This window comes from Nipponia nippon, unplaced genomic scaffold (genome assembly GCF_047370975.1).
Source record: "Nipponia nippon isolate SJK-2023a ecotype South Korea unplaced genomic scaffold, ASM4737097v1 scaffold_6, whole genome shotgun sequence".
Classification (NCBI taxonomy): Eukaryota; Metazoa; Chordata; class Aves; order Pelecaniformes; family Threskiornithidae; genus Nipponia; species Nipponia nippon.
Window position 1 is genome coordinate 8,603,853 of NW_028262380.1, and position 25,997 is coordinate 8,629,849.

Here is a 25,997-nt window from a genome sequence, read left to right on the forward strand (position 1 = left end):
CGCAGGTCTATACCCTGGTACTCTTAAATACGAATGCTGCATACTTTGCAAAATAAATTCAGTGAACAGGTTGAGAAAAATTATTCTGGCATCTGCCAGCCTCCACCGAGGACTTTCCAGGAAACCCGTGTGTTTGCGGAGGTTCTGCAGAGGCTAGCTTTACACCAACAATCAGCACGTTTATCTGTAATTTGAAAGTAAATGTAAATTCACTAGGCACCACCCCACCAGACCACTTGGATACAGACAAATACTTTTTTTTTTTTTTTTTTTTTTTCAGAAAGACGATTTAGCCCAAGCTTACGACATAGGGGCCTATATTCTAGCAAATGTCAACTCTGAATAGGATCTATAGATTACAGGTGAACCACGCACTGGAAGCTCCTACCTCTGTTCCAGAGTGCTTTCCTTGCCACGTTATTCTCAACTCCTCTTCCTCCAGCAGTTATTTACCATGTAACTTTTAGGCTTGCTTGGAGATGCAAGTCGCACAGATGCTAAGGAAAATGGGACGGGAAAGGACTGTGGGAAGTCAGCCAGGCTCTTCCCCTGCCCCAAAGCAAGCTGAAATGTAGCCGTTGCTCCTGACAGACGCTTGCTCTCAACACATCTCCATTTGCGGAAGAGCTACTACCATCTCCCCAGGCGTCTGTTCAGTGACTCCCTATCCTTATTTTTTTATAGTTGGCCTTAGAAGAAACTATCGCTCATCCTAGCTGCAATTTAAGCCCAGTCTACCATATGACTTCAAGCTCAGTTCTTTCAGTGCATCCTCCCACATTTTCAAGATATCAGTCATGCCACTCTCCACCGGACTCTCCAGTCCTAGGTGCAGCATCTCAAATTGCATACTTACAGGTGCTCCTCTGAAGCACAGGGTTATCGTCAGTCTCACCAAATATATCGCTATTTGTGAACCTTAGCCTGAAGCTTGCTTTTACCACCAGCAGGACAAACTGCCAGATCCCTTGTCTGAAATAACGCTAACTAGTTGGCCCGACTCTCGATTTGCGCAGTTGTTTAACCCTATCTAAATTTAGTGCCTTGCTGAAAAGGATCTTGTCTTTCCCCACCATCTCTTCCCTCTCACAACCATTCCTACAAGTTGCCAAGACTATTTTGAATTCTAATGCTAGCTTACCTTTCACATCTGTCCAGCTTCCTGTTGACTGCAAATTTAACGTGCGTACTACTTTGTTATTCAGGTTGCTAATAAAAATGAAAGATAAGTGACCTAGAGCAGCTCCCACAACCCCATGCAATACGGTCTTCCTTTCCGACACCAGGTGCAAGAGAAGGAAACCACTCCCTGACCAGAGCTGCTTACAGCCTAGCTCAGCCCACCACCAAATACACTTCAGTCTCTGAAACCGTGCTTTCTCTTTTTGCAAACCATCTTCTGCATTTGCCCAGCAGCCACTACAGATTTTTTCCTATCATCGACCACAACAAAGGTGCCAAATTCAGCATCTGCAAATTTCTTCTGTCGTAGGACTTCAGATCTTGTGGGGAGTTACAAAGCCAAAGCCTGCCCCATCTGAAATAAAGTTTTAACCAATAATTCCTTTTGCTCGTGGTTCTCAGGGGGATTACATTAGCATCGTTAGACAAAGTGCAGATTCCTTTCAGCAGATTTCTTCATTTGCCAGCATTACTGCACAGCTGTTCAACTACTTATTTTCCTGTCACCCACTAATAAGAGCCTAAACTAGATAATTACTACTTCCTACTTTGAAACTTGTTCTTCAGTATCTAAAACCACTCCTTTCTGTTTGGGTCCATGAAAGGGCTATTTAGAGTTTGAACAGCTGGCTTACCAGCAGCCCGAGTCCTGTGTTACCATAAGGAAACGTATCCGTACCTTCGCTTGGGAAAGCCCTTCCCACCCGCGGCGCGTGGGCAGGAACGTGGCTTCGTGTTGACTGAACACAGCGCGCCTACAGAAGGCAACTGGAGAACCTCGCCTTCGAGGCTAGAGAAGTCAATTCATTGAGATCACAGCCAGCCCATATTTCAGAGCTAGAATAAATACTATCTAGTCTTCTACTCTTGCCTTTGCTTTATCACTGTCTTACTAATAACTTCAGTTCTTGTTTGTTTTTTTTTTTTCCTTGACAAAGCACATCTTACCTCCTTTTATTCATGCCCTCTGAGGTATTTTCTTCTTTGAATTCTTCCAGGAGCCTGTCTTCCTTGGGGGAGGAAGAGCCAAATGGATTGCCACATTAGCTTTCTCATTGCATGCCATTACACTTTTATCTAGAGTGCTTTCAAATAGGTAAATTAGCTTTTAAGCGATCCCAGTTGTACTATTGGCCTTTGCTACAATCCTGCACTAAAGCTGATTCAATTTTACTTACCTCTATTGCTCAATTAAGAAGAATACACAAAGACAAGTGTAGTTCTGCAGCTAGTAATTGCAGTCCAGGAGAGAGCTGGGTTAGTCCATTACCTGCGACAACTGATCAGCGCACTGTAGAGCATTCCCCATCGACCCACGAGGGGAACCGGCCGTCCCTCACTTGCTACTCCTTGAAGGAGCTATTTCTTGAGGAAGTAGCATGAACAGTGATCCTCAGTTGCATGCGATTATTTCAAATAGCTTTGTGCATGTGTATGCCACCATCTGTACGCTCTGTGCTACACCAGAGCAGATATCTGCGGGGTGAGAGGCACACGGTTAGCAGGAGCCGCTGAAGGAACTGAAGTCTTTGCTCCAACAGCAACTCCTTTATTTACTCATCTAGAAAAAGGAGAATGATTTTTGTCAACAGTGAGCAGCTTCACTTTCTCCCACACAATATATATTAACATATCAAGAACCCAACAAGTCTTTTCAGTGTTCTTGCACCTTACTACGCATGTATACCGGTATCAATATCACAGATCATTGCCACTTGTACTTATATATGCTGTAGGAGGCATAAAAGCAAGAAAAAAAAAAAGTGTAGAGCATCTTACTGGCTACCCAAACTTTTAAAATTTTGTATAGATGCTGAGTTATGCAAGCTGGTTCAGTAATTAAAGGCCAATTGTCTTTACAATCAAAGGCTGACCCTAATCACAAGGCTGGAGCCAGTGTCATACCTTGCCACAGCCTTTGTCACATGCCTCCAGATATTTATTTCTTATTTTAATCACATTCTATTAGCTGACTTAAAACATGTTGCTGTATTTTGGTTTTATGGCACAAGTTACAGTAGGAGTTGGCTCATTTAAGCAGACTAACATGATGCCCTGAAATGCCATAATCTAAGCTTCCCTGTTTCTATCCAATTTAAAACCATTTTGAGATTAAATTTCCCCCTTGTTCAGGAAAATCCTTATTGTAGCTGAACTAACAAAATAAGCATTTGTTGCAATAGTCTGCAATGAACACAGTATTACTTCTGAGATTATTACAGCATATCTAATCACTGAGAGACACTTCTGGGACCCAGCATGAGTTACTCCCCAGCTCCCCAGACTAACTTGGCTTCACTTTTTTTCAGATGACCAGAAAGCTGCCCTCCCCCTCCACCCAATTCTACACTTAAGTACCATATTACAGAATCTGCCACAGACTACACATTTTCCACTAGTAAAATTCATAAGCAGACACAAGTGCAAAGCAAAATGTCATTTTATTTAATTCAAGGACTATTTTCCTTCTAGTATTGCTGAAGGGATCACCTCCTGGGGAATTGATCATTACAAAGTCCCTGTCTAAAAGTTCAAGTGCTCTTGTTGTACATTCTTTTGAACCACAGAAAACATAATGACCAAGTAGGTGGGCAGCTACTTGCAGTTTTATCCCACCTAAATTAGCATTGCTTCAGGCTAGAAAACAATTCAAGTAGTAAAATCATGGAAAATGTTAACCTTTAAGGTCACTACCATGGTTTGATCAAAAAGTCCTGAATGTATGAAAAGAACATTTGTACATGTTATGAAGTTTTTTTAACCAGACATTGTTGAAGATGGCAGTTAAGTATTTTGGACCAGTTGTCAACCAGATATTTAAAGAGTTCTATCTGAAAGTTTATTACCAATTTCATTATGCAATTCACTTTTCACATTAAGCTCTTAACAACAGCAACATATACCCGCACCAGAATCACTGTAGACAGATTTAGTTTTATAGAATGCCCTTCTGAAAATTCATTTCAAAATAGAGATGCTTTTTCTCCAGAACTGTAAAAGCCATAAAAATGCAAAATATCTGTTAGGAAATTTTTAATCAAAATTATTCCTTAATGTTCAAAATAACATTTAACCTCCTACTTTTTTGTTGTCATCCACATATTGATCAATAGACTAAACAGGTAACAATGGTTCACGTTTTTCCCCCACCTGAAACATTTCTTCTAACACAGGCCCAAGATAGGCAATACAGAAATTCAGGGACATGGATTATGCATGGCAAAGGTAATCCTCTATCATTTTAATTTAGAACAACTCTGATTCTAGCACACAACTTTGAGTCTCAGTTGTTTTCAATCTGCTCTAGGTCCAAATCTCCACAGTCTAGAGGAAAGATGCCTTCTTCGGTGCTCTCACAATCACTTGTGTCTTCATCGCTTTCACATACTGCAGCTGCTTTCTTATAATCCCTTGTTTTGAAGCTACCTTGGCATGGCCCATGATGCCTTACTTCATCCAACTGTTCTTTCATCGGACTGGAACCAGGGGTGATGATGTTCATAAGATCATTTGAGTCACATGGGGATGACACAATTGTCTTCATTTGTGTGTCATCATCATCATCTTCATAGTCAAGGGAGCAAAGACTTTTGGAATTTTTTAAAGTCTGCAATTAAAAAATACATGAATATATTAACCATGACTGTACAGGAGGAGGAGAATAATTTCCTTAAATTCTCAAATGGATTGAGAGTATGTACTCAAAATCAGAGTGCCATATATGTGGAAAAAAGAAAAAGGAAGAGCAATATTACTATGCAATCTGGTTTTGCACAGATATTTTGCCTATGTAGATTCCCATTAGTGAGAAAAACTACCAGTCCCCTTCTTTATGCATAAAGATTCAAAAACCTAGCTTTAGTCAACTAAATGAGGAACAACAGAAGCCCAGTTTGACGTATTAGCTTTCTGGCAAATCCAGAGCATAGCATTTGGTAACATCAGCACTTAGGTCAGACAGCTTCACTGCAGCCCAGTCAACAATTAATTTCTTGAAGTTCCCAAGTGTGCAGACAACGAGCCCTTGGGCCTCACCTCAGAGACAGCAAGAGTCTGCAAAGCAAGTGGCACATTTGGGTAACCTCAAAACAGGAGAAAACCAAGCTTTTACTGGAATAGTCTTAGTCCAGAGTCAGCTCAGTTTGTCTTGCATTTGTGTACCATTTGGACAAGAGTTCAGGAATTTGAGAATTCAGTTTATGAAGAGTATATTAAAAACAGAGGGGCACTCATCCTTATTTAGACGAAGGAAAAGAAAAAAAAGAAAAGAAAACCTCAGTAGCTGTGCTACTTCTGTCCCTCAGATAAAGGAAAAAAATGCCTAAGCTCCTCATGTCACTGTAAGGGATCCGTGACTAGAATCCAAACCCAGCACCTAAGGAAAACCAGGCTATATAGAGAGCAGAAGTTAGATTTTTAATAAGTGAGAAACTTCTAAATTCTGCCTCATACAAGCACACAGTGAGAGGAGGGTGAAATAGTCAGGGCTCCTCTCAGAGGTGGTAAGAGCCAGGAGAATGAAGTTGTGATGGCTTTCAGTATCTTACTGGTTAAGTGACTCCAGTCTCACATACACATGGCAATTATTTTATTACAAGTAGATCCACAGGGAACAAGACCAACTTTCACACCCATTTTCAGCTTCCTCCCCCAATTTGTCATTTCTTAAGTATTTTAGATTTATTGACATATTCAGATGAAATAGGAACATTGCAACATTCCCAGTAAACTACATTCCTCATCCTCTTCCAGAGCACTGGATAATCTTTCTACTTCATCACTGCACGTCAGCAGCCACATGAGAGGCTTACCACTATCTTTGGGTGATTTTTAAACAAAACTTCACAAATTCAGAAGAAATCTGAATTAGTCAGCCTTGCTTATGTACAATTAGATGAAGGAGAGAAGAATGAGGAAACCTCACTGAGGTCAATTGATTTGCCTGACCCCTTAGGGTCGATACTACATATGGAACATCTTCCAGACAAGCCCACTGCCACTCTGCAAGTTCATACAGTTCCTTGGATATCCCTACATCAAATCTACATAGAAAGTTTGAGGGAAAGCTCGCGTAAAGGTAAAAAGCAAAACACTTGAGTTTTGGAGTTCAATCACAGCACAACTAGGCTGAGGAGTGAACAGCAGTACTGGTATGGGGTGGTGGTTCACCATCGTTGGTACCTCCGTAAGTGAGACACTTCAGCAGTATTCCCCAAGCCTGCACCACATGAAAACACTTCAGCGCGACACTCTTCACTACTGATCAGAGGTTTGTTATGCCTGTATTGCACACAGCTCTTCTCTTGCTCAAACAACTTTCATGTCTGATAATATACATTGGATGATTAGTTAACAAGTCATAGCTTTCAGGCCAGAAGGATCTATAACAGATAATCTAGTTTGCTTGGACAGACACAAACAAGACCTCATTTAGGAGCTGATTTACGCAACTCCAAGACTTGCATCCAAAGATCAACCTTCAGAAAAAACATGACTGTTGATCATAGTTCTGTCAGGAAGAATTCACCAAAGTCTTTGCTGGCCATGGTTAAAACCCACATCCAATTTTGCAGGTGACTAGCATCAACAAAACTGATAACATTGTAGGATCGATAAGTTTTCTATTTCCAAATTTCACTCCCCTATGAAAACAGTTTGGATACAAAATACATTCCTGTTTTCAAAACATTTCTATATAGCTCATTTACAGCTTATTCACGTACAAACATTTGAGCTCCTTTTTATGACTAAGAGGTGTGAATTTCTCTCATATTTACTTAAAAGCAAAACAGTATATTTTTGAATTAGAAAGTGCTAAAGGATATTTTAATCCTAATTCTATCTCACTGCTTTGAAAAAGAACACATTTCCTGTTGTGTATCTCCATATAGGGGACAATATTTTCAGTTCTTTAAATCTTATAGTAGGTACTGCGAAGGAAAGGGATCAAATAAAGGAAAGTTTTGTAAGTTCTGCTTTCAATGTTTTAGAAAGGAATTCCCGAGTCCCCCTTCAAAATATCTTTTATTCAATTTACTGCTAGAAATTAATCCAACGACACAGCTGTCTTTCTAGAAGGTTTGTGTACATAAATGGAAAATTGCCTGTTAGCTGTACTGTGCTGAAACCACTTGAATGGGAACTTTTAGCCGGTTTCAACACAACAGCAAGTGCATTCAACTGGTTCTTTGTTCACCCACTTGTCACAACCGCGCTGAACTAAAAATAGGTGGATTTATTATCTCACAGCACAATCCCACTTCTTTCACAAAGCAAAAGGTAGAAATTGCAATGCATTCAAGCCCTCTAAACTGCAGCTTTACATGTTACACTGGTACTGTACCACACCTTTCAAGCACAATTGTGCTCAGTGGGGAGCCTGCGAGTACTTGCTCAATGGTCCTCATTTTATAAAGGATGCTGGACTAACAAGACAAAAGAGTCCACAGTTGGCAATGGATAGAACTCAATCAGCTAAAAGTATTCTTTTGTGTGATGGAAAAAAGAAAAAAAAGAAACTCAGTTTTAAAAGAAGCGAGGCGATAAAATGTCTGAATATTAAGAAAAAAAACTTTGTACTGAAAACAATGGCAGGGAAGGAAATAAAAGAAATCTCTCTAGACCCTTGCCATACAAAGCAAACAAGAAAGGCCCAGAGTAGCTTGAAAGGAAGCTAATGTCTGTACTCTTTACTAAACCTCCAGTTCAGAAACCCATAATACATCACTTTCCAAATATAAAAAGCAATAAAAAGGTTGTTTTTGTTTTACTAACAAAACTAGAGCATTTGCTACAGTAGTCAAGGGAAAAAAATAAGTCATTTATGTGCATGAAAACCTAGTGTATAATGGGAGCAGCAGTTCTCATGCTTCTTCCCCATGCCCCCATCATACACCAAGTCCACCCGTTTTCCCCCTCCGTTTCAAATGGCAGTGGAAGATACAGCTGCTCTGAAGAGGTGCAGCTGCAGCAGCTGGCACGAAGCAAGGAGCAGAGGAAGCTGAAACCACCAAAAGCCCTGAAGCCCATCCTACTGCTTCTCAGCACTAGTCATCACAACAGGATGGGCTGCTCCCTGAAGCCATAGGCTTAGGAAGAGAGGGAATTCATCACACTAATTAGACTAGTTATCTGGCTTGCTTTCTGTCCCATCTTCAGACTTTTGCCTATGACTGCACAATACCAGAGATGCTGCTTTAAGCGATACCAGCACATAGGGTTTCTTGACTGTTAAGGCATCTACCAGGGATATGAAAGATGTGGGTGATGCAGTTGTCCTCGTGATGAGGAGATCCTGGAATATCAGCAACCAATCCAAGCATAAAACACTGAAGAGGCAGCCCAAGCATGGACCAACAGATGGCTTTTTCTGGTGCTTCCCTGTACCTAGCCAGTTGCTGGAGATGGGGAAGAAGCAAGTTAGATGGGCGGCATTTTACTTTGAGGGCTTCATGGGTCCTTATTTCACTTCCTGGACTTGTTTCCTATAGATTAGACTGGCTCAAAACCAAATGCCTTTACTGTTGGTTACTCATACCACAGTTAAGTTTTATATCAGAAGCACCACATACAGCACGATGTGTTCGTATCTCAGACACTAACCTATCCCCAAAGAGGTTACAGTTTTGCCTCAACAATAATGAAGTCCAACCTTGGTACAAACTCATTACATTGAAGAGACTTCATTTTTAAGGAAGGACTTTAAATTATAAGAACAGTCACAAAAAACTGGTCCTAAGCAGCTCATTGAATCATGTTAAAAACTGCCTTCTGAACATGCCATCACCTGACTGGCATCACGTCCCACCACAAATAGATGTGAACAGCATTGCTCTCTGTAAACTGAATTTTTACTTCAGGCATCTCATTACTGCCATTAATATCATTACCTGTGACAATTCAAGTTGGAGACATATACAGTGTTTATTGTAAATCATTAGAAAGCTCAGCTGGTTGTATAGATTAAAAAGTATCCCATCACAGTCCTAATCCCTGCATCTTCTACTATGCATAAAGTGAAAAATAGTAAGGGAAATGCAGTGTTTATGTAACAAACTTAACCTTTCTGTGGAGTAAAGCTCTTGGCTTTTGACTCCGACTTGTCTGTTTTGAATAGCACTGAGCACTTTGTGAACAATTCAGTGTTCACAGATAACCTTAGCTTTAAGCAGCTTGCAGTTGAGAAGAAATACTGCTTCATCGGTATGAAGTAGCGCTGACAGGAGGAAAACAATATAGTATTCTTCATAATGTTATATGCTTGAGGCTTGCTAATGCACTCTAAAAGTTAAAAAACAAAGTTAACTGGGAAAGAATTTCTCCCTGCTCCGATGAGAAATCAAAGATATAGAAATGCATGAAGTTTTTAAATTCAAGTGTTAAAAATCTGCAGTGGTTTTTGACCTGAAGTATTTTTTTTAAAACTATGCATTTGAAATAAACCAAAAGAGAAGTATTTTTTTTTCTTGCATTAAGCTGCAAACCAAGTAGTTAACAAAAACCATTTTTATTTATGTATTTTGTGGAAAGAGAATCAAATCCCTGGAAAATTCCTGACACCTTCATGGGCAAAATCTAATCTCTGACCAAATTCACTTTGGGAACCAAACATGCTGTTCGCTTTTTATAGCTCTGCAGTTATCCCTTATTTTCCTGAAATTTGCTATGTATTTTTACATTAAAAAACGCAATGGTTATTTCATCACCTATAACTAGAAAGCAGAAAAGCCATGGAATACTGGATATGAATGAGAAAGAGCAAACAAACTCTACCATTTTGACACACAATTAGACACTTAACTATAATAGCCATTCCTTACACTGGAGATAAAATTACTGCTGCAGTTCTTGTAGTCAAATAAGGTAAATCCTATTTGCAAAGCCAAAGACCTAGTTAAAAATCAATACAAGCTGACATGCAGCAATATGGCTATGACTTGAAATGAAAGTTGTTCACTACTTTGTCTCTGCTGTATCTTCAAAGGTTATTTCAATTTTTTAGATGTAGGTGCCCAGGAAGAGAAGTAAACTGACATCAACTCATTTCACATCAGATGCTAAACAGCATCATGAAGTAACAGGCTTTCATCTTCCACTAGCCAGACTGTTCTAGATTTAAACATGCAGTCTTCTGGTGTAGTCTACCATGAAAGTTGATCTATTTATTGGCCTAGATTTCTATGCTTATATTCTAAATTGTGCCACAGAATCCTTATAAGTTTTGTTTATGAGCTGTAAGAACTTGTGATTTAATTTGGCTTTTTATTTAGCACTACTAGTTGAAAAAATATTATGGCTTAATGAAATAAATATTTAAGTAAAATGCTGAATTTGTCTAATTATACTCACATATGCAAGAATACAAGGCTGTTCATCGTGTGAGATAACTGATAGAAACCATTGGAATAGTTCAAGTCTACAAATGAGAAAAACAAAATGCACAAAGACTGAGGGGGATTGGGGGTCCAGTTCTCTGCCTGAGCACCACTGCAGTCCACACACGTTGGTCACCCACGCCGGTGGGGAGATTTTGGGAACAGATTCAGGCACTGCAGACTTCAGATCTGTACAGCAGCCTGCTCATTTAGCTAGGAAACTTTCTAAGACCCAATTAAAATCATTGCTATAGCACCAAATTCCAAATAGCCATGTGTGAAGTCACAGGCATGGCAGATCCCAAATACAGCAGGGATTACAACCACCATGGATTAAGTTTAACCCGAATACCTGCTTCCCCCTTGCCCCAAAGTCAAACATGAAAATTATTGACAATAGACACTCCACAAATGAAATCAAATACCACATTCAAACTAAATATCCTCTCTGCATCTTTTCCTTGTAGTGGTTTGCAAAGATCATCTAAACCACTGAGAAGACCCACAGGCCCCCTCAGAGCTGTTGGCGCACCCCCCACGTGCTTCGTGCGCACATGTGCTCAATTAAGTTCCAACATTAAGTAACATACAAAACTAAGGAATTTCAGCATATTACATAAAAGTTTGTCAGGCTAAAGGTGCTTCTCTAAACTGAATTTAAGCAGACAAAACACTTACTGTTTTTTATTCATTCCCTTCCAAATTAAGTTTTTGTCAGATAGCAGTTTACTGCAGAGCTAACATACACTTATGGGAAACTCAGGTGTTGGGGTTTAGCAGTTTCCACATGTCCAGGACCATTCATCACAGGGGTTAACTTTTTTGTTTGTTTTTAAAGACAAATTGGAAGCTAAGTGAGTTAATACAGTACTTAATGCAATACAGTCAAGAATATGATTCAACATCAATACTAACGTGAAGGGGGGTGAACATACATGGCAATTTTCCCCTTATATAAAACCCAGGCCAACATTAAACTGCATTTTTAAAAAAGTTTACAGCATGGAATTTTAAATAAGATGTTGGCATCTTGCATTTTTTAGTTCAGTGGATCTGTGAACTGCAACCTTTTAGCTTTCCTGTTTCAGTAAGTATAAATCAGGCAACCTTTTATTATGAGACTGTGGAATTACATTCTACAAACATCAGCCCTACCTATTTCACCTGCATGTAATTAAGTAAAAAAAAGTTTCAACTATTCTTAGTACCAGTCCAGCAAGCATAAATACCTACAGATGCTATGAATTATTCCATTAACTGAAAGAGAAGAGGCTCACACAGTAGATTTAACTGTTCTGAACTGGCTGATAATCAATATAGTGTCAAACAAACTGGAACATGATGACATTTGCTTTGTTCAGCTGAATAATACAGTACAAGACTTTGGCCAGGGAGAAAGAAGATTAAGCCAAACAAGACAACTACTAGATACAGCAGCAGTGTTCATCTGAAATGCATTGATGCATTAGAAAAGAGGTTTCCTCAAAGGGAAAGCACCACCACAGAGAAAAGACTCAAAAGGGCACTGAAACAGCAGGAAGAGCAGCCTGGAAGATGGGTTCTAGCTCTGTTCTCGCTTCGGCAGCGGCTGCAGGCTGGGGTCTCTTGCAGGACCAAAGCAATTGCTCTGCCTTAAGGGAAACAACTGTCTTTGCACACCTTCATCTAGTTATTTTCCTACTCCCTGCTTGACCCTAAGCACATCTCTAATATGGATGGTGGATTTATCCACCTTATGGATAAAACGGAGTTGGACAGTATGGAACTGGGCCTCTACTGTGCTCGAGCTGCACAAGGATGAGAGGCTTCAGTCTGGCAAATTCACACCAGCCAAGTGCATTAATGAGTGATGGTGTGATGAACAAACAGCTGCACCATTTGTGTTCATACGGGGATGATGAACACATCTGGTTTTGTAGTAGAAGGGCAGAGAGGGAAACAATGTAAGCACGTGTTCTCTCCCAGCAGAAGCGATTCATGTTTTGCCAGGGTTGTTCCATCTTTTCCGATTCAAGAACTTTTACCTTTCCCTTCAGAAAAGAAACACAGGCTCCGGAAACAAACAACTTAATGTGCATATTACCAGCTTCATTAATAATATAAAAAAATGATTTTTTAGAGCATTAGTTTAATGTCTAATTCATGCAGATTTTAGAAAGATGCATCTAATTTTCTGCATTTCAAATTGGGAAATAAGGAAGCACGCTCACATTAACGTGAGCTACACACACCCCCCTTCACATAGCCATATACTAACTACTTCACAGTTGTTTAAAATGTTGATATTCCTGAACAGTACAAGAACACTGTTTAACAAGAATATGATTAGTTGCAGTATTATCTATCAGTATTCAGCATTCCGGATCCAAAACTAAAGAGACCATCCTGGGTAGCCAAAGCCTTCTGATATATTATTCCTCTGACAGAGGAATTAACAGACTTGCCTACTACAATCAGCTCTGAAACAACAAACACAAAAATCGCCTCCAAACCCAAGAGCTTTAGTAGGTGTTTCTAGATTTCTAACTAAATGCATTCAAACAAGAAGAGGAAAAAGCTGTAGCTGCGCTTCCACAAAGCTCCTAGTAATTAGTCACATTTTGAAGTCCACTTTACCATGCCAAACCGTTCTCAAGTAACAGGGTTTAAGTTGACTGATTATGCACTAGTGTAACACAGGACAGGATTTGACCCTTGTGGCTTCAAAACATGACCATACTGGCTTCATTTCCTGCCATTTATGTGTCATCTATTTTTATAGAGAACTTCTATTCCTGAGCAGTTTAGCCAAGGTCTTATTCCTTCATGACTTTGCTGTGAGCTGCAAACAATTACTTTCACAACTGAATCACATATGCACTGATTTTTGCAGGGTACATCCACATACCAAGTTCTCTTAAAATTCTAGCATGTTCATTTTTTTTATCCTCAGGTCAAATATGAAGTTGATACAATGGGTCAAATTTATAAGAAATTAGAGAAGTAAACTCCAAATCCTGATTTTAAGGCTACCCTCATTAGTTACTGACAGACATCAGCCTCACCTATATTATTGGGTTATGCTGGCACTCCATCATAACTAGCATTTTAAGGGATTCTATAATTGGGCCATAAAGTTTACTTCTGCCATGGAAGGGGGATGGGAGAGAAAAAGAGAAACACAACCTCAGCTTGGGAACAGTTCCCCCTTCTTCAGACCAATTTTCCACTACAGAAATACTTGTCCAATACAAAGCCTTAAGATCTTGTTATACGCGTGCACACAAGCACGCATGGCTATATACGCATGCAGACAAAGCACAAGTGCTGTTAGGAATCTTTTGCTCAACTTGATGCAAAAAACCACAATTTAACAATAAATTCTTGTAGGAGCATTAATTCAAACTGTAGGTGGACTCTCGCCACTAATTATTTCCAGAGACAAGTGAAGTTGAACACAAACACATTTGTTTAGGAAGAACAGAATTAGCACTGTTCACCTTCAATCTCTAATACATGTACCGCATTTTTCTAGTTTAGTACCTGATTTTGGACCATTCTGAACATTTCTGAAACTGGGTGGCTCAGGAAGTGTTCTTGACATCAAGTGGCAAGCCTGCTGTAGATTTTTTTTTAATACTGAGTCAACTTCTGCTAAAACTTCTGTTTTGTAGATACGATTTGGACAAGTTTGTTTATTGGTTCAAATCCCAAAGCTGACAACACTTCACCAGTTGATGCTCAATTTTTTTTTTTTTAAAAAAGTTAAGTCAGGAAACCACATATGTGGTCCTTTATCCTTCAGCTGCACTGAAAAACAATACATGTTTTAAAATACATCATACCAAGTAAGAAGAGAAACAAAGTATAAGCGACTTCTGTGTAACACAGAGTCAACATTCAAAATCCTAAAGCACTGTGGTAACACTAAAACTGAGCTCCACTTCTCACTGTATGGCCAACTTCAGTTTTCCTCTTTTGCAGTATCAGAGTCTGCATGAAAAAGCTATACATTCAAGTATTACACACACTGTTTTAAAGAGTCAAATTTGTTTATTTGCAACACAACTTGCAAGCGTCCTAGCATACCATAAAAGCCTTTTAAGTTTTAGTCACATGGTTACTACTATAATGAAAACTGAAATCAAGAAACTCATTAGAAGTTTCATTTAAAATTCAATTTCTGGTAATACTTAAGTTTTATTGTAAAAGCACATGTCATTGTCAGCATATAAAGAACTGAGTATTTTCAAGTATATGAACAGATCAGCTATTTGATTATCTGCAGCTAACTTACCACCACACAATCACCTCCCAGATGACTTACGCAGAAAACATCTTATAACTGTACTCCATTAAAAGTTGCTTCTAATAGCAACTTAAAAAACCCCACACAAACATCTCTTCAGTTTGTGTATACTTGGAAAAGAGCACGTAAACAAGTCAGTATTTCCCATCCTAATGGAAGAACAAATTGACATCTCTAATTGATGCAGATAAATTTAAATCAGTTCATTTTCACATGCTTGAGACATCTGTTTTGCTTTTATCACACCTAGGTAGCAGCATACGTATGCAGCAGGAACTGATCTCTGCAATGCAAGACTAACAAAAGACAAAGTGACAGTTAAAATTAAGACTTCCCAAAGTGATTTTAATAAACCCCTCTGTAGAGAAAAACCTCAGGTGAATCAGTTTGGTTTAGGTCTCTTGCAGAAAAGATGATGCATCAAGTCAGAAAGTGACTGTCAAAAAGCAAGGGAAGTTTCACAACAGATAATATTCAGAGTATGGAAGACCAAGGCCTAGTTTCAGAACGAATAGAGTTCTTCCAACCTGGTACTATAAAGATGCACGAATCTATTGATTTGATTACCATGTTATTACAAGAATACTGAATATTAAGAGAACCTCCTCTCCCAAAATTACCCTAAGTTAAACTCCAAGAGGTATAACTCATTTTCTAATAAGTTTTAAAAAATTAAATTGGGATTTCATTTTTTGCCAAGAAATGTGGAAAAAAAAGTTCCCATATCAGTGATTAAACACTACTCAACTCTTCTGCTAGCCACCATCTCTTGCAATTTAAAGCAAGGGAAAAAACCTAATCCCCTGCCACCTGCCAAAGCCCAGATGGTAAAACCTGAGAAAAGTGCTCTCACCTCTCTTTAAACCCTCTGGTGCAGCTCAGGCACATTAACTCTAAGTACCCTATATATAACACTGAACCATAGCTCTTAACTTAATATTGTATTGTATTCCAAACAACATCACCAATAATTTTAGCATAATCCAATTTTATGACAGGCTAAGTAATAATTAAAAAAGAAAATATCCACAGCTGGCTGAAACCTGGCTTGTGAGTTAATAGATGGCCCCTTGTCTCATAATGTCAAATGCAGCTGGTCTGGTACTCATTAGCTCTTTCAACAACGAATACTTACTTGTACATACAGGAACTTGCCAGAAAGGAAAAGCAAATCTGCAGCAGGTATTGAGCTGCCTTATTAGCACGCTGCTTATAGAAAAATACCATAAACATACCAAGCTATTTTCAGGTCTAACAAAGCAACGCAGTGCCAAACAGCTCTGAGAAGCTCCAGCTATTTGCAAGCCATTCGTTACAGAATGCCATTTACAAGAGAGGGGGGGAAACCTCTATCCTTAATGAGATTTCCTTTCCTTCACTATCCTCAAGGCTTATAGTCCCTTGCTGTCAGAGCGCAGGGAACCTCCAGCACAAGGGCTCACTTCATTAATGGCATTTCGGGCCTAATTTCACATTGTGACCCGCTCTGCTGATGCAAAGAAAGCAAAACGCCAGATGCTCTCTGCGCCTGCTACCTCAGTAGTGTTTCATTCACTACTCCAAAAAACTTCCAGGCATCCATTCAAAACCAAGTACCCCCAGCCTGGTCGGTCCTGTCACAGGACAAAGTGCTGGCTTGTCTTCAGCTCACTTTTGATGCTTGCCTATCATCTCCCAGCCCAGCCTACTCCTATCTCCCTTCCTTCTTCCCAAGCCTTCTGGAATTTGAACTTTAAATGGACGCCCTCCGTGGCAACAATAGATAAAAAAGGAGCCTTTGATTGTTCATGCGTTGCAGCAAAGAAAGGAGGAGATTCATCCTGGCTGCGACCTAGCAGGAACTCATCAAGCACAGCTCCCCTTCCATTGCAATGGGATGTCTTAGCCTGTAGCTACTCATTCAAGCTCTCTGCGTCTATGTTTCCATTCAAAGAGGATGAATTCTTCAGGTCTCCCCCATTTAAGGAATTAAATGTTGATCCTATGAATGAAGGGCAACACCAAGCTTGGAAAGCTGCCAAAAAGGTTCTGTAACACTCAGTGTGGAGTTAATTCAATACTTATTGATATCTAGCAGGATTTATAGCTGCATTATTTATAAGGAAAAAAATCAGAGCCATATTTAGACCTTGGTAATAAGCTATTTTTAGCACCATCTGTTTCTCTAGTTTGTTCCCTTGCTTAGGCAAGAACATACTTTTACCCAGTTCCCTCTTCCTTATCCATTTAAAAGAATCCACAGAGCCTAAACCAAAGCACAAGTAAGGATGACACTGAATATTTATCATGCAGCAATCCTCCTAATCATGTTTTGGAAATCAAAATTGCTGACTTGGGACAGTCTTGGGCTGATGCAACAGTATATGTTGTCTTTGGCTACAAAACTGAAGAGTTGTTTTTTTTAATGCAAGGGGCAATGTGTTTCACACAAAAAAGGTTACGATCTGCAAAGAAACAACTGATCAATAACTGCATTAAGCCATCTGAAAAGTGTTCACACTCCTAGCAGTGCTTTTCTGGGCAATAGTTGCCAAGTTTCACCCTCATTAGACCCACACATTTTGTCACAAGTCCATTCTGCCAGGCCAGGCTGCTGTTAGAAGACATGAATCACAAGCAGCTGCTGCAGGCACCTTGCCTCTGCAAGATGAGGTGTTTCAAGCTGCAGCTGCCACCCAGTCAAAAGCTCCCCCAAACATCAAATTACCTCTGCAAGCTTACATTTATATTCTGCTTTTAGTATGGGACAGAACACTGGTGGCCTCTGCAGCGTGACAAGAGCGACAGAGCGAAGGGGTTGCCAGTTCCTTGAATTCCAAGGGAAGCAAGGCTTTGGGTACTTGCATACTGATTAAGTTCTCAGAAACGCACTTGATCGCAGCAATACATTCATCTTATCGTCCCGAGTCACAAGTTTCCTTTTTACCCAAAATAGTAGCACAAATATTTGAAAGCTTTACTGTTAATTGTGTCAGATTAAGAGATTTTTCTTTAGAGCAAGGCAGAAAACTCATCTACAATGAACTCATGGAGTTCTTACTCTTTGCAACCCTTACTGCTGCCGCCCTTCGCAAGCTGGTTTACTAGGGCTTGCAGCACAAGTCAAGCATTCCTGGGAAGTAGAAGACATGCAGCAAAACCCAAGAATAAATCCCAGCATGTAGCACATAGGTCACAATTAGATTCTACAAATGCACAGCAGACAAACATACAGCCATTACAACGGGTTCCAACAAAGAGTCCTAAGGACTTTGAAACTTTCAAGTGATCAATATTATTGAGTAATACAACATTCATTTGGCACTGGCATTATGTGACAATATTTTTAGAGTGTGAAGGAATAGCAGCCCTTGGGATGCTTCCTTCCACTCTACCCCTTTTGTCAGTGGAGAGAACAGGGCACAGCACCTCTAACAGCAAGTACAACAAACTGCCAGGTAGATGGAAGGGCTACTTGGCTATGTGATACAGAGTCAGGCCATTCCCAGGATCAGAGCCAGGATGCTGAAGCCTGCTCCTGGTGAGAGGCATCTCCATACGCCTGAGCAGCGACCGCTGCACCCCATCTGCCAGACAAAGCTCCGTGGCTGCTACCAACTGATGTGCCGAGCGGTCTGCCCCTCTCAAGGGGAAAAGCTCCCAATCTGTGCTACTTTGCCAGGACACATTTCAAAGGACAGTCTGCCTCAACTGAGAGGAGTTCAATAAAAAACGTTCAAAGGAGAGGATCAAAGTCTGCAATACTTTCAGTGGCCATATAAAGCACACGGACAAAAGCCAAGATATACAGTAACTGTCGCAGTAAATTTAAGAGCTATTGCCAAGTATGTTTAAGAGCAAAATCTAAGCTTGCAACTTGTAGTTCAATTCCCTAAGGCTGTTGCATAACCTGCAAATACATTACAACATGAGAACAAATTAATACTGGTGATGAACCAGGAATGTAATTAGAGGATCTGGAAGTCTTCAAAATGCAGCTTGTTGCAAGCATTGTACCAAAGCATCTAACGTGCATATGGGCAAGGATGCTCACTTGTTTACACTCAGTATCGGTCTTACATTTAACCACGCACTTCTACACAGATTTGGAAGGTGTAACCTACCTTACTCCTTTTACAAAGTTTACACCTTATTAGGTAGCACATAATGCATAATCATGCTAAATACGCATAAGACAGGACTAAGACACAGGAATGAGAGTCTCAGAAAGCAATTGGAGAAGATGGCAAACAGAGCCAGGATAAGGGTTGTTCGGATCTGCCCATCCACCCTTCCCTTACACACCAGATGGCAATGGAAAGACAACAGTTATCTGTCCTTAAAAATCAGCGATCACAAAGAAAGGACTTTGTGATTAACTCTCAAGTCCATACCCATTTGAGAGATGACTGGATGCCAGTGAAGGGAACTCTGGCAAGTCAGAAGGGTCTGTACAAACTCCATTTATTTCCTAATCCATACAGAGATCTCTCCCCTCCACACCAGTGCCTGGAAGGGGTCTAAGCAATTGTGATCCGCAACTCCAACGCTGAAACCCTTTCTCAGCCAATATTCTTACATAGTAAGCCTATGTTAAAGTGATCCACATCTGGTTCTAGCTATATCAAATCATATATTGGCAAAAATCAGAAACCATTAGGAGATTTGCAATTTATCCTAGTTAGGCAGCTAATAATCTGTAAGTAAAGTCTGAGTTTATCTTCAACCCTTGATTTTAAAAACAAAGCTCCAAAAGCCTCAAGGTAGTTTTAACTTAGGATGCGACTTTAAAAAAAGGGTCATACAACAGAAGTATTTTTTGACCTCAATAAGTTTGTTACTGCTACTTAGCATTTTGAACAGCATTACTTCAGTCCTCATGATGACTACCATTCAGCAACATGCTTCATGTCAAGGCCTCCAAAAGCAGAGCACAGGGGAAAGGTACAGAAAAGCCTTTTTATATATATTTATTTTTGTAACATATTTCTCTCTATATTAAATATATATACAAATATATATGTGCTCTTTGAACAGCCACAAACAAATCACCGTCTCCTGAAGCTAGTTAGAATAAACACACCAATGCTAGCCCACAAGGTCACTTACATTAACTTGTTCAGTGTTAACTCCTCCTAATTTGGAGTGGCATCACCCTTGATAAAATGCTTCTGCAAGGAACATATGTATGCAAACTTCCTTGACCATTTCAAATAGTTCACCGTTTTTCTACAATTGCTGTATTTTCACAAAAACATGCTGGCTTATGTCCACTACAAACATTTGGAGGCCATTTGAACAAGTTTGTGTTATACTTTACTCAAGCTAAAGGTGGGATTCGAAATCTTTAGCTGTTAAGAAGTGGATGCCTACTTTGGGAATTCCAAGTAGCATTTACATAAGGATTTCTCCTACCTTCCCTTAAACAGTCAAGAGTATGACATTCTTACTAGACCTAAATGTACCCTGAAGTTTAACCAAATTGGTTTTGAATCAGACTGCATCACTACAACATGCAACAAAAACATTACACTTGACAGCCAGGTACCCTGTTGGCTTGAGGAGTTCATTTATCTTAAAACAACTGAATTCTTTCTGCTGTCCACTCTTCCAGGGAGAGAACACCTCCTGCAGAGCTCGAACACCACAGTGAAGAGGTGAGCTAACCAGAATTTAGAACAGGGTTTTTTCAGGGGTAAGGCAGCAACCAAATAGTTTGGATCTCAAGGAAGAATTTAATAGCTCCTCAAAAGACGGGGATCAATTAAGTTCATTCCAGTATACTCAAGACACTTAAGATCATTAATCACTACTTAACTACCTGGGGTCTATGCTTTCCGCAGTTAAAGCAGCTTGGGCTCAGTAACAGAGAGGACAAAATTCTTACTTCTTCACACGGTTATTTGAACTCTGCAGGAGGTGCGTCCTCTCCCTAGGAGAGGGGACAGCAGAAGGAATTCAGTTATTTTAGAACAGGATAGTATTTTTCAACGTAGACTGAATATATTCTTTAGTTATAAATTTGAGGTGAGTCTAGAAGTTAAACACACTCCACTGCGAAGTTAAGTATTTCTGTATCATATTATATCCCATTAATCCATTCCTACTCACCTGACTTAGTACACAACACAAGTACAAAGTACTTAAATTTAACAAGCGTAAGAGCCATTTGTCAACCCAACTGCACTCTTGCATGTCCTGAAAACACACCCTCCTGTGCCAGCTACATGAGCTTTACAAGATTAAAAAAAACAAGGTTTTTGCTCTGGGACATGCAATTTTAACAAGCCTTGAAAATTCAACTGAAAATGATTTCTGGTTCTATAGTAACATGCAACAAGGGCTACCCCTATCCAAATAATATTTTTAAATGCTTAACACAATGAACACTATGCATCGAGCACTTAACAGCAGTATACAATCACTCTGAAATCTTGAAGTCCGTATTTTCATTCAGGTAGTATTCTTCTTCAAACAAGTACAGTGAATAACATTCTCTAAAAAAACCTGCTTGGGCAAGCTATCATGCAAAAGTAAACTCTAATTAAAAGCTGAAAGGAGGGAAGGGAAAAAACCACACACTAAGTTTACATTTTAAAGATTTAGAGCACATCAGGAGTCTCAACCTCTGGATCAATTTTATTATTGTGCACTAATGAATAATTTCCAGTGAGGCTCTATGTTGACTATGCTTCAAGCACATCCGATTTCTGCCACTCTAAGCACACACTATAGCAGTTACAAGTAACCTTGAAACTCTACAAAATAGGACACGACAGTTAAGCCACAAGGCACCTGTCATACACATTATAAGATCTCATTTAAGATCTTTCATACTACTTGTACATCATAACACTACTTCATATCATTTTATTTTTAACCTACTATTTCAATCTAAATACCCTTATAACATGCATCTTTTAAAAAGGACAAGTTTTAACACACTAACTGAAGTGGAGTTGCCCAGCATTAGCTGAAGTTCAGAAAAATTTTATTCCTGCTAAACAATTTACGCAATAATATTTGTGTTTGAATACTGCAAGTAAGTTCTCCTGTTTCTTACTGTTAACATGCATTAGTCTAGAAGACAGCCAAAGTGCATACTGATCAACTTAAAACAGAACTGAAAGCTGAGATACAGTTAAAATATAACTAGACAAAGGAAAAAAACCAGCTTCATACAGTATCAACAGCCTAGCCTGAAGAATACCTGGAATCTGCAAAACCCTTCTGCAGAAGGGCAGTACCTTTGCAGGGCTTAACTTCCTCGACCCTTGGTCTTAAAAGACTCTTTATCAAATTCTGCATTCATAAAATGCAGAAGTGTATTTGGTGGCCCAAGCAGAAACTCCCTATGTGATTGAGTTGTGACAAACTAGTCTACTTCTTGTAAGAGAAAAGGGACTGCACAGGGTACGTGCCTTCTAGTTTTACTACTCAGGCTAGGCTGGGGCAAGGCAGTTTCTTTAGCAGGTCGGAAGCTAGAATCAAATATTGAGTGTGGTGTAGGAGCCTCCTGCTACATCCATCTGTCCTGGGCAAGGTAGAAGGAGAAGAGACCCACACCCATGACCCACAGCAGATACCAGCGACTTCAGTGAAGTGCGAGAGCATCCAGAAGAGGGGATGCACTGAGTCAGGCCCCAGCGCTGATGCAGACCTGAGCATCTACCAAAGTATGAGATTCACCATTCCTCCATCCCCTTACACTGACATGTACGGCATGTTCTCGTCCTACTGCACTGAATCCTGCGCAAGAAGCATCGTGCCTTTTTGGAAATGAAATAAAATACAAGCTAATCCTTTTTACTGATATAGGCAGTTACACAGAAAAGCTGTTACGCACAAAAAATTCTGCATGTAAAATTTCAACACTTGGATACTTCTGATGAAGGCAAAGTATGTAATGATACCTGGAGCACTGGGGTATGCAAATACTGAAAGAAGTTAACAATTTTCAACAGGCCTCCAAAATATAACTCAACATTTTATCCCATTGCATCATGAAAACAAACAGACCCACCTTTGTGCTAGAGATACTTCACTTTCAAACACTCTACTGATGTGAGCAAATCTACTGATTTTTTTTTTTTGCGCTGCTCTGAGATACTAAGACATGCTCCTTCTCCATTTTTAGAGGCAAGTGGACACTACTACGGGTTTGCACCTACAGAGGAAGAACTGACCAGAATGGCTGAACTGGAAAAAGGCGCCAAGAGAAGAGTGTCTGCATTCAGCTATCGTATGATAGTCGTCGTCCTTCAAAACTCACACCCTTCCTCACTTGGTAACGGTGCTACATAGGTAAGCCTCAACTGAGTCATATATATGTAGGGTCTTGCTACAACTTGTCCACTTAAAAAAATGGGTTGTCAAACTGATGGTATGATTAGGGGAAAAAAATATTTTTAAAGACCAAGTTTCCTTTGGTGATACTGCAAAATCATTTGTGTGAAAGAATGTTAGTGCTGTTTTCAAATTAAAACCAGAGGGTGTTTTCTTACTACAAGAGAAAGATGTTTTACTGTCTAAAGATACCTTTTGTCAAGTTTTCCTGTATACCTTGCAATAATTAAGCACAATACAACTAAGCGTAAGTTCAGTTCAGATGAGTTTACTGGCTTTCATGCAGCTGGAAGCAATGGTCCCAGGTCAGAGGAAGACAAATTTGTTCAAGAAGTTGCAAAAAGTGAAGTACGTTGCTCTTTCCTCCTTTCCCAGTTTCTGAAGTATTCTGTATTTTTGCTTCCCCCATCATCCTTCTTTATAATGCCCAGAAGAAAGGATTTTGGATCAAAAAAAATTAAAGTGAACCAGCAAGAAGATTAGCTCTAAAATTTTTCAGTTACATTTAACAAACTATTCATTGAAATTATGCTTTAGTTTAGATCAGTTTATCAGTTTCTATACATAAATTTGAGCACTTCACTACTTAGACATTTGCTTGAAGTTTACCAGCTTGCCATATTAATAACGAAGTTATCAGCATAGAGAACCCCAGCTTTGGCTGCTTAGTGTGCAGGTGGAGCAAGCAGAAACAGTTCCATCTTAAGAACTGAGGATGTCTTTGCTGTTTTCTTAAAGCTATGTGAAGGCAGTTAAAAAACAAAAGTATATTAAGCAAACGTCCAGATTGATGGAACAATCATTTCAAAGGGCACTGAATGAGCTAAGTTAATTTTTTTTTTTTTAATTACTGCAAGTTCAAGATTCTTAAAAAAGGCTGTTAGGTGGACGAAGTGTGTCATATACCGGTATTGCAACTTAAAAAGAACTAGTGAAAAGCTACCTAGGCTTATGTTTCATATAGGGTGCTGCAGTTGAGACTCCAAAAAGCTTGGGCTAAGACAAGCTTTTCACATTTTTGCAGTTTTACTGACAAAAGGCAAAGTACAAGTCTAGTCATTACAGGTTTATCAAAAATACACTGTCAGCAAGATACATCTTTTGACCTAGCAAAATTAAGCTTAACACAGAAGGACATATCTTCTGCTTATCCTGTTGATGATTTGTACTAGAAATTATATTTCTACATTTCAGAGTTAGGAACTCCTGTTCAGGAGCTGCATTTTGTTCTCCATCACTTCATTATTACAACAGACCTAATCTCCAAGGTGCCACCTTATTTGCTAGTTAATGCAAATATTTACTTGAACTATTTAATTGCATATTTAAACTAGACAGGTGATGCCTGATCAAAGTGTTTTCCTGAAAGTCAGGTACACAACATAACAGATGTGTTCACGTGGCAAAGCAACCTCAAAATCTATGGTGTGATCTCCAATACTGGGAACAGTGCAGAGAAACTATAACCATGACAACAGCTAGTCACCTAGAAAAGGGCTGCAATACCTCCTGGTACCAAAACACCACGAGTCCTAACTTCATCCTGTGTTACCCAAACACAAGCAGTATTTTTCACCTCAAACTGATACCTTTAATCTTGATCTCCGAACAGCAAATTTGAAACCAGCTCCTTCTGCTACACATACAAAAAAGGAATCAGATTAAAGTATTGTTCAAGAACTAAGAAAACCAAAGACTCCAGGACCCAAGGAAAAGCACGTTAAAATAACTAATTTTTTTGGTCTTTGCTTGCACAGAAAGGTGGACAATTCTCAATGTCTAGATAGGAAACAACTAGCAAGATTTGAAAGAACTCTAGTCTCATTTACTCCTCTTCATTTTCTTTTATAGAGACTTACCTGGAAATGACCATATTGACTTCTGCCATAAAGAACTTCTTTAATTTAACAAAAATAATTTAATCCTTCACTTCAAAGTGTGCAGTATCTCATTCATCTGACCACCTGATTATTGGGAAATCTGCACGTGGATTCCAGAAACACTCAAAATCCTAACCAAGGGACTGCACACTAGCACTGGGTGTCCTTCCTGCCGTTCTCTCCCTCCCGCCACAACAAAAGAGCCCTCGGAGTTTAGAGGCCTTCTTGATACTGTCTACTCCCCAATAATTCTTCCAAAATACTTGAAAGATTCCCCTTGCTTTTTGCAAACTTCAACCACACTCGTTTTAAAATGGAAATTCCCCTCCACACATACGCACAAGTCTTCACTCTTGTAATTTCAGCAACAAAAACTCATTTCCTATCAGGACTGCAGCTGCATTTATTGTAAGCCAATTTCATTCTTTCACCAAAAATCCACAGCAGCCATTTATACTAAAGTAGTCTTACAGACACCAGACTGAAGCAAGTTATTTCCCCTAATATGTTTATATACCACATTGAATTCAAAGTCTTTCTGAACATCAAAAACCCCACAAAAATGAGTTTTCTGCACGAATCCACCTAAAATCTAGGACCTACTTATCTTCTTTCTGTGTGCATTGATCTCACAGGAAGTTTCTTGGGTGGAGACTTGAAAAAGTTTTAAAATGCCTCTGAACTGTATCTGCATTATTAGTACTAGCTCAGTTTTCTTGCACATGCCCATTTCTGCTGTACAAAGAAACAGACCTAAACCAGAATTCAGTTCCAGAGAAAAACCTCAGCCCTGGCACATCTTCAGCCCCTTAGAGCTGAAGAGATCACACACCCCACTCCACACAGCGATTAACTGCAACTCTTAACATATTCTACTTACCCTCGTTGACATAATCACAGCACATTAGAACACTTCTCCATAAGCAAGGCAGCTAAATGACCAGACTT

General features: G+C 39.5%; 1 protein-coding gene across 3 annotated transcripts in view; it reads right to left on the minus strand.

Annotated features, from left to right (window-relative positions):
• Window positions 1-3,604: 3,604 nt before the first annotated feature.
• Window positions 3,605-25,997, minus strand: part of FAM53A (family with sequence similarity 53 member A) — a 76,453-nt gene continuing 54,060 nt past the window's right edge. For all 3 annotated transcript variants that reach the window (XM_087737800.1, XM_087737798.1, XM_087737799.1), the window contains exon 5: window positions 3,605-4,789. In XM_087737800.1, the coding sequence (XP_087593926.1) occupies window positions 4,466-4,789 (324 nt within the window). In that variant the 3' untranslated portion in view covers window positions 3,605-4,465. The remainder of the gene's footprint in view (window positions 4,790-25,997) is intronic.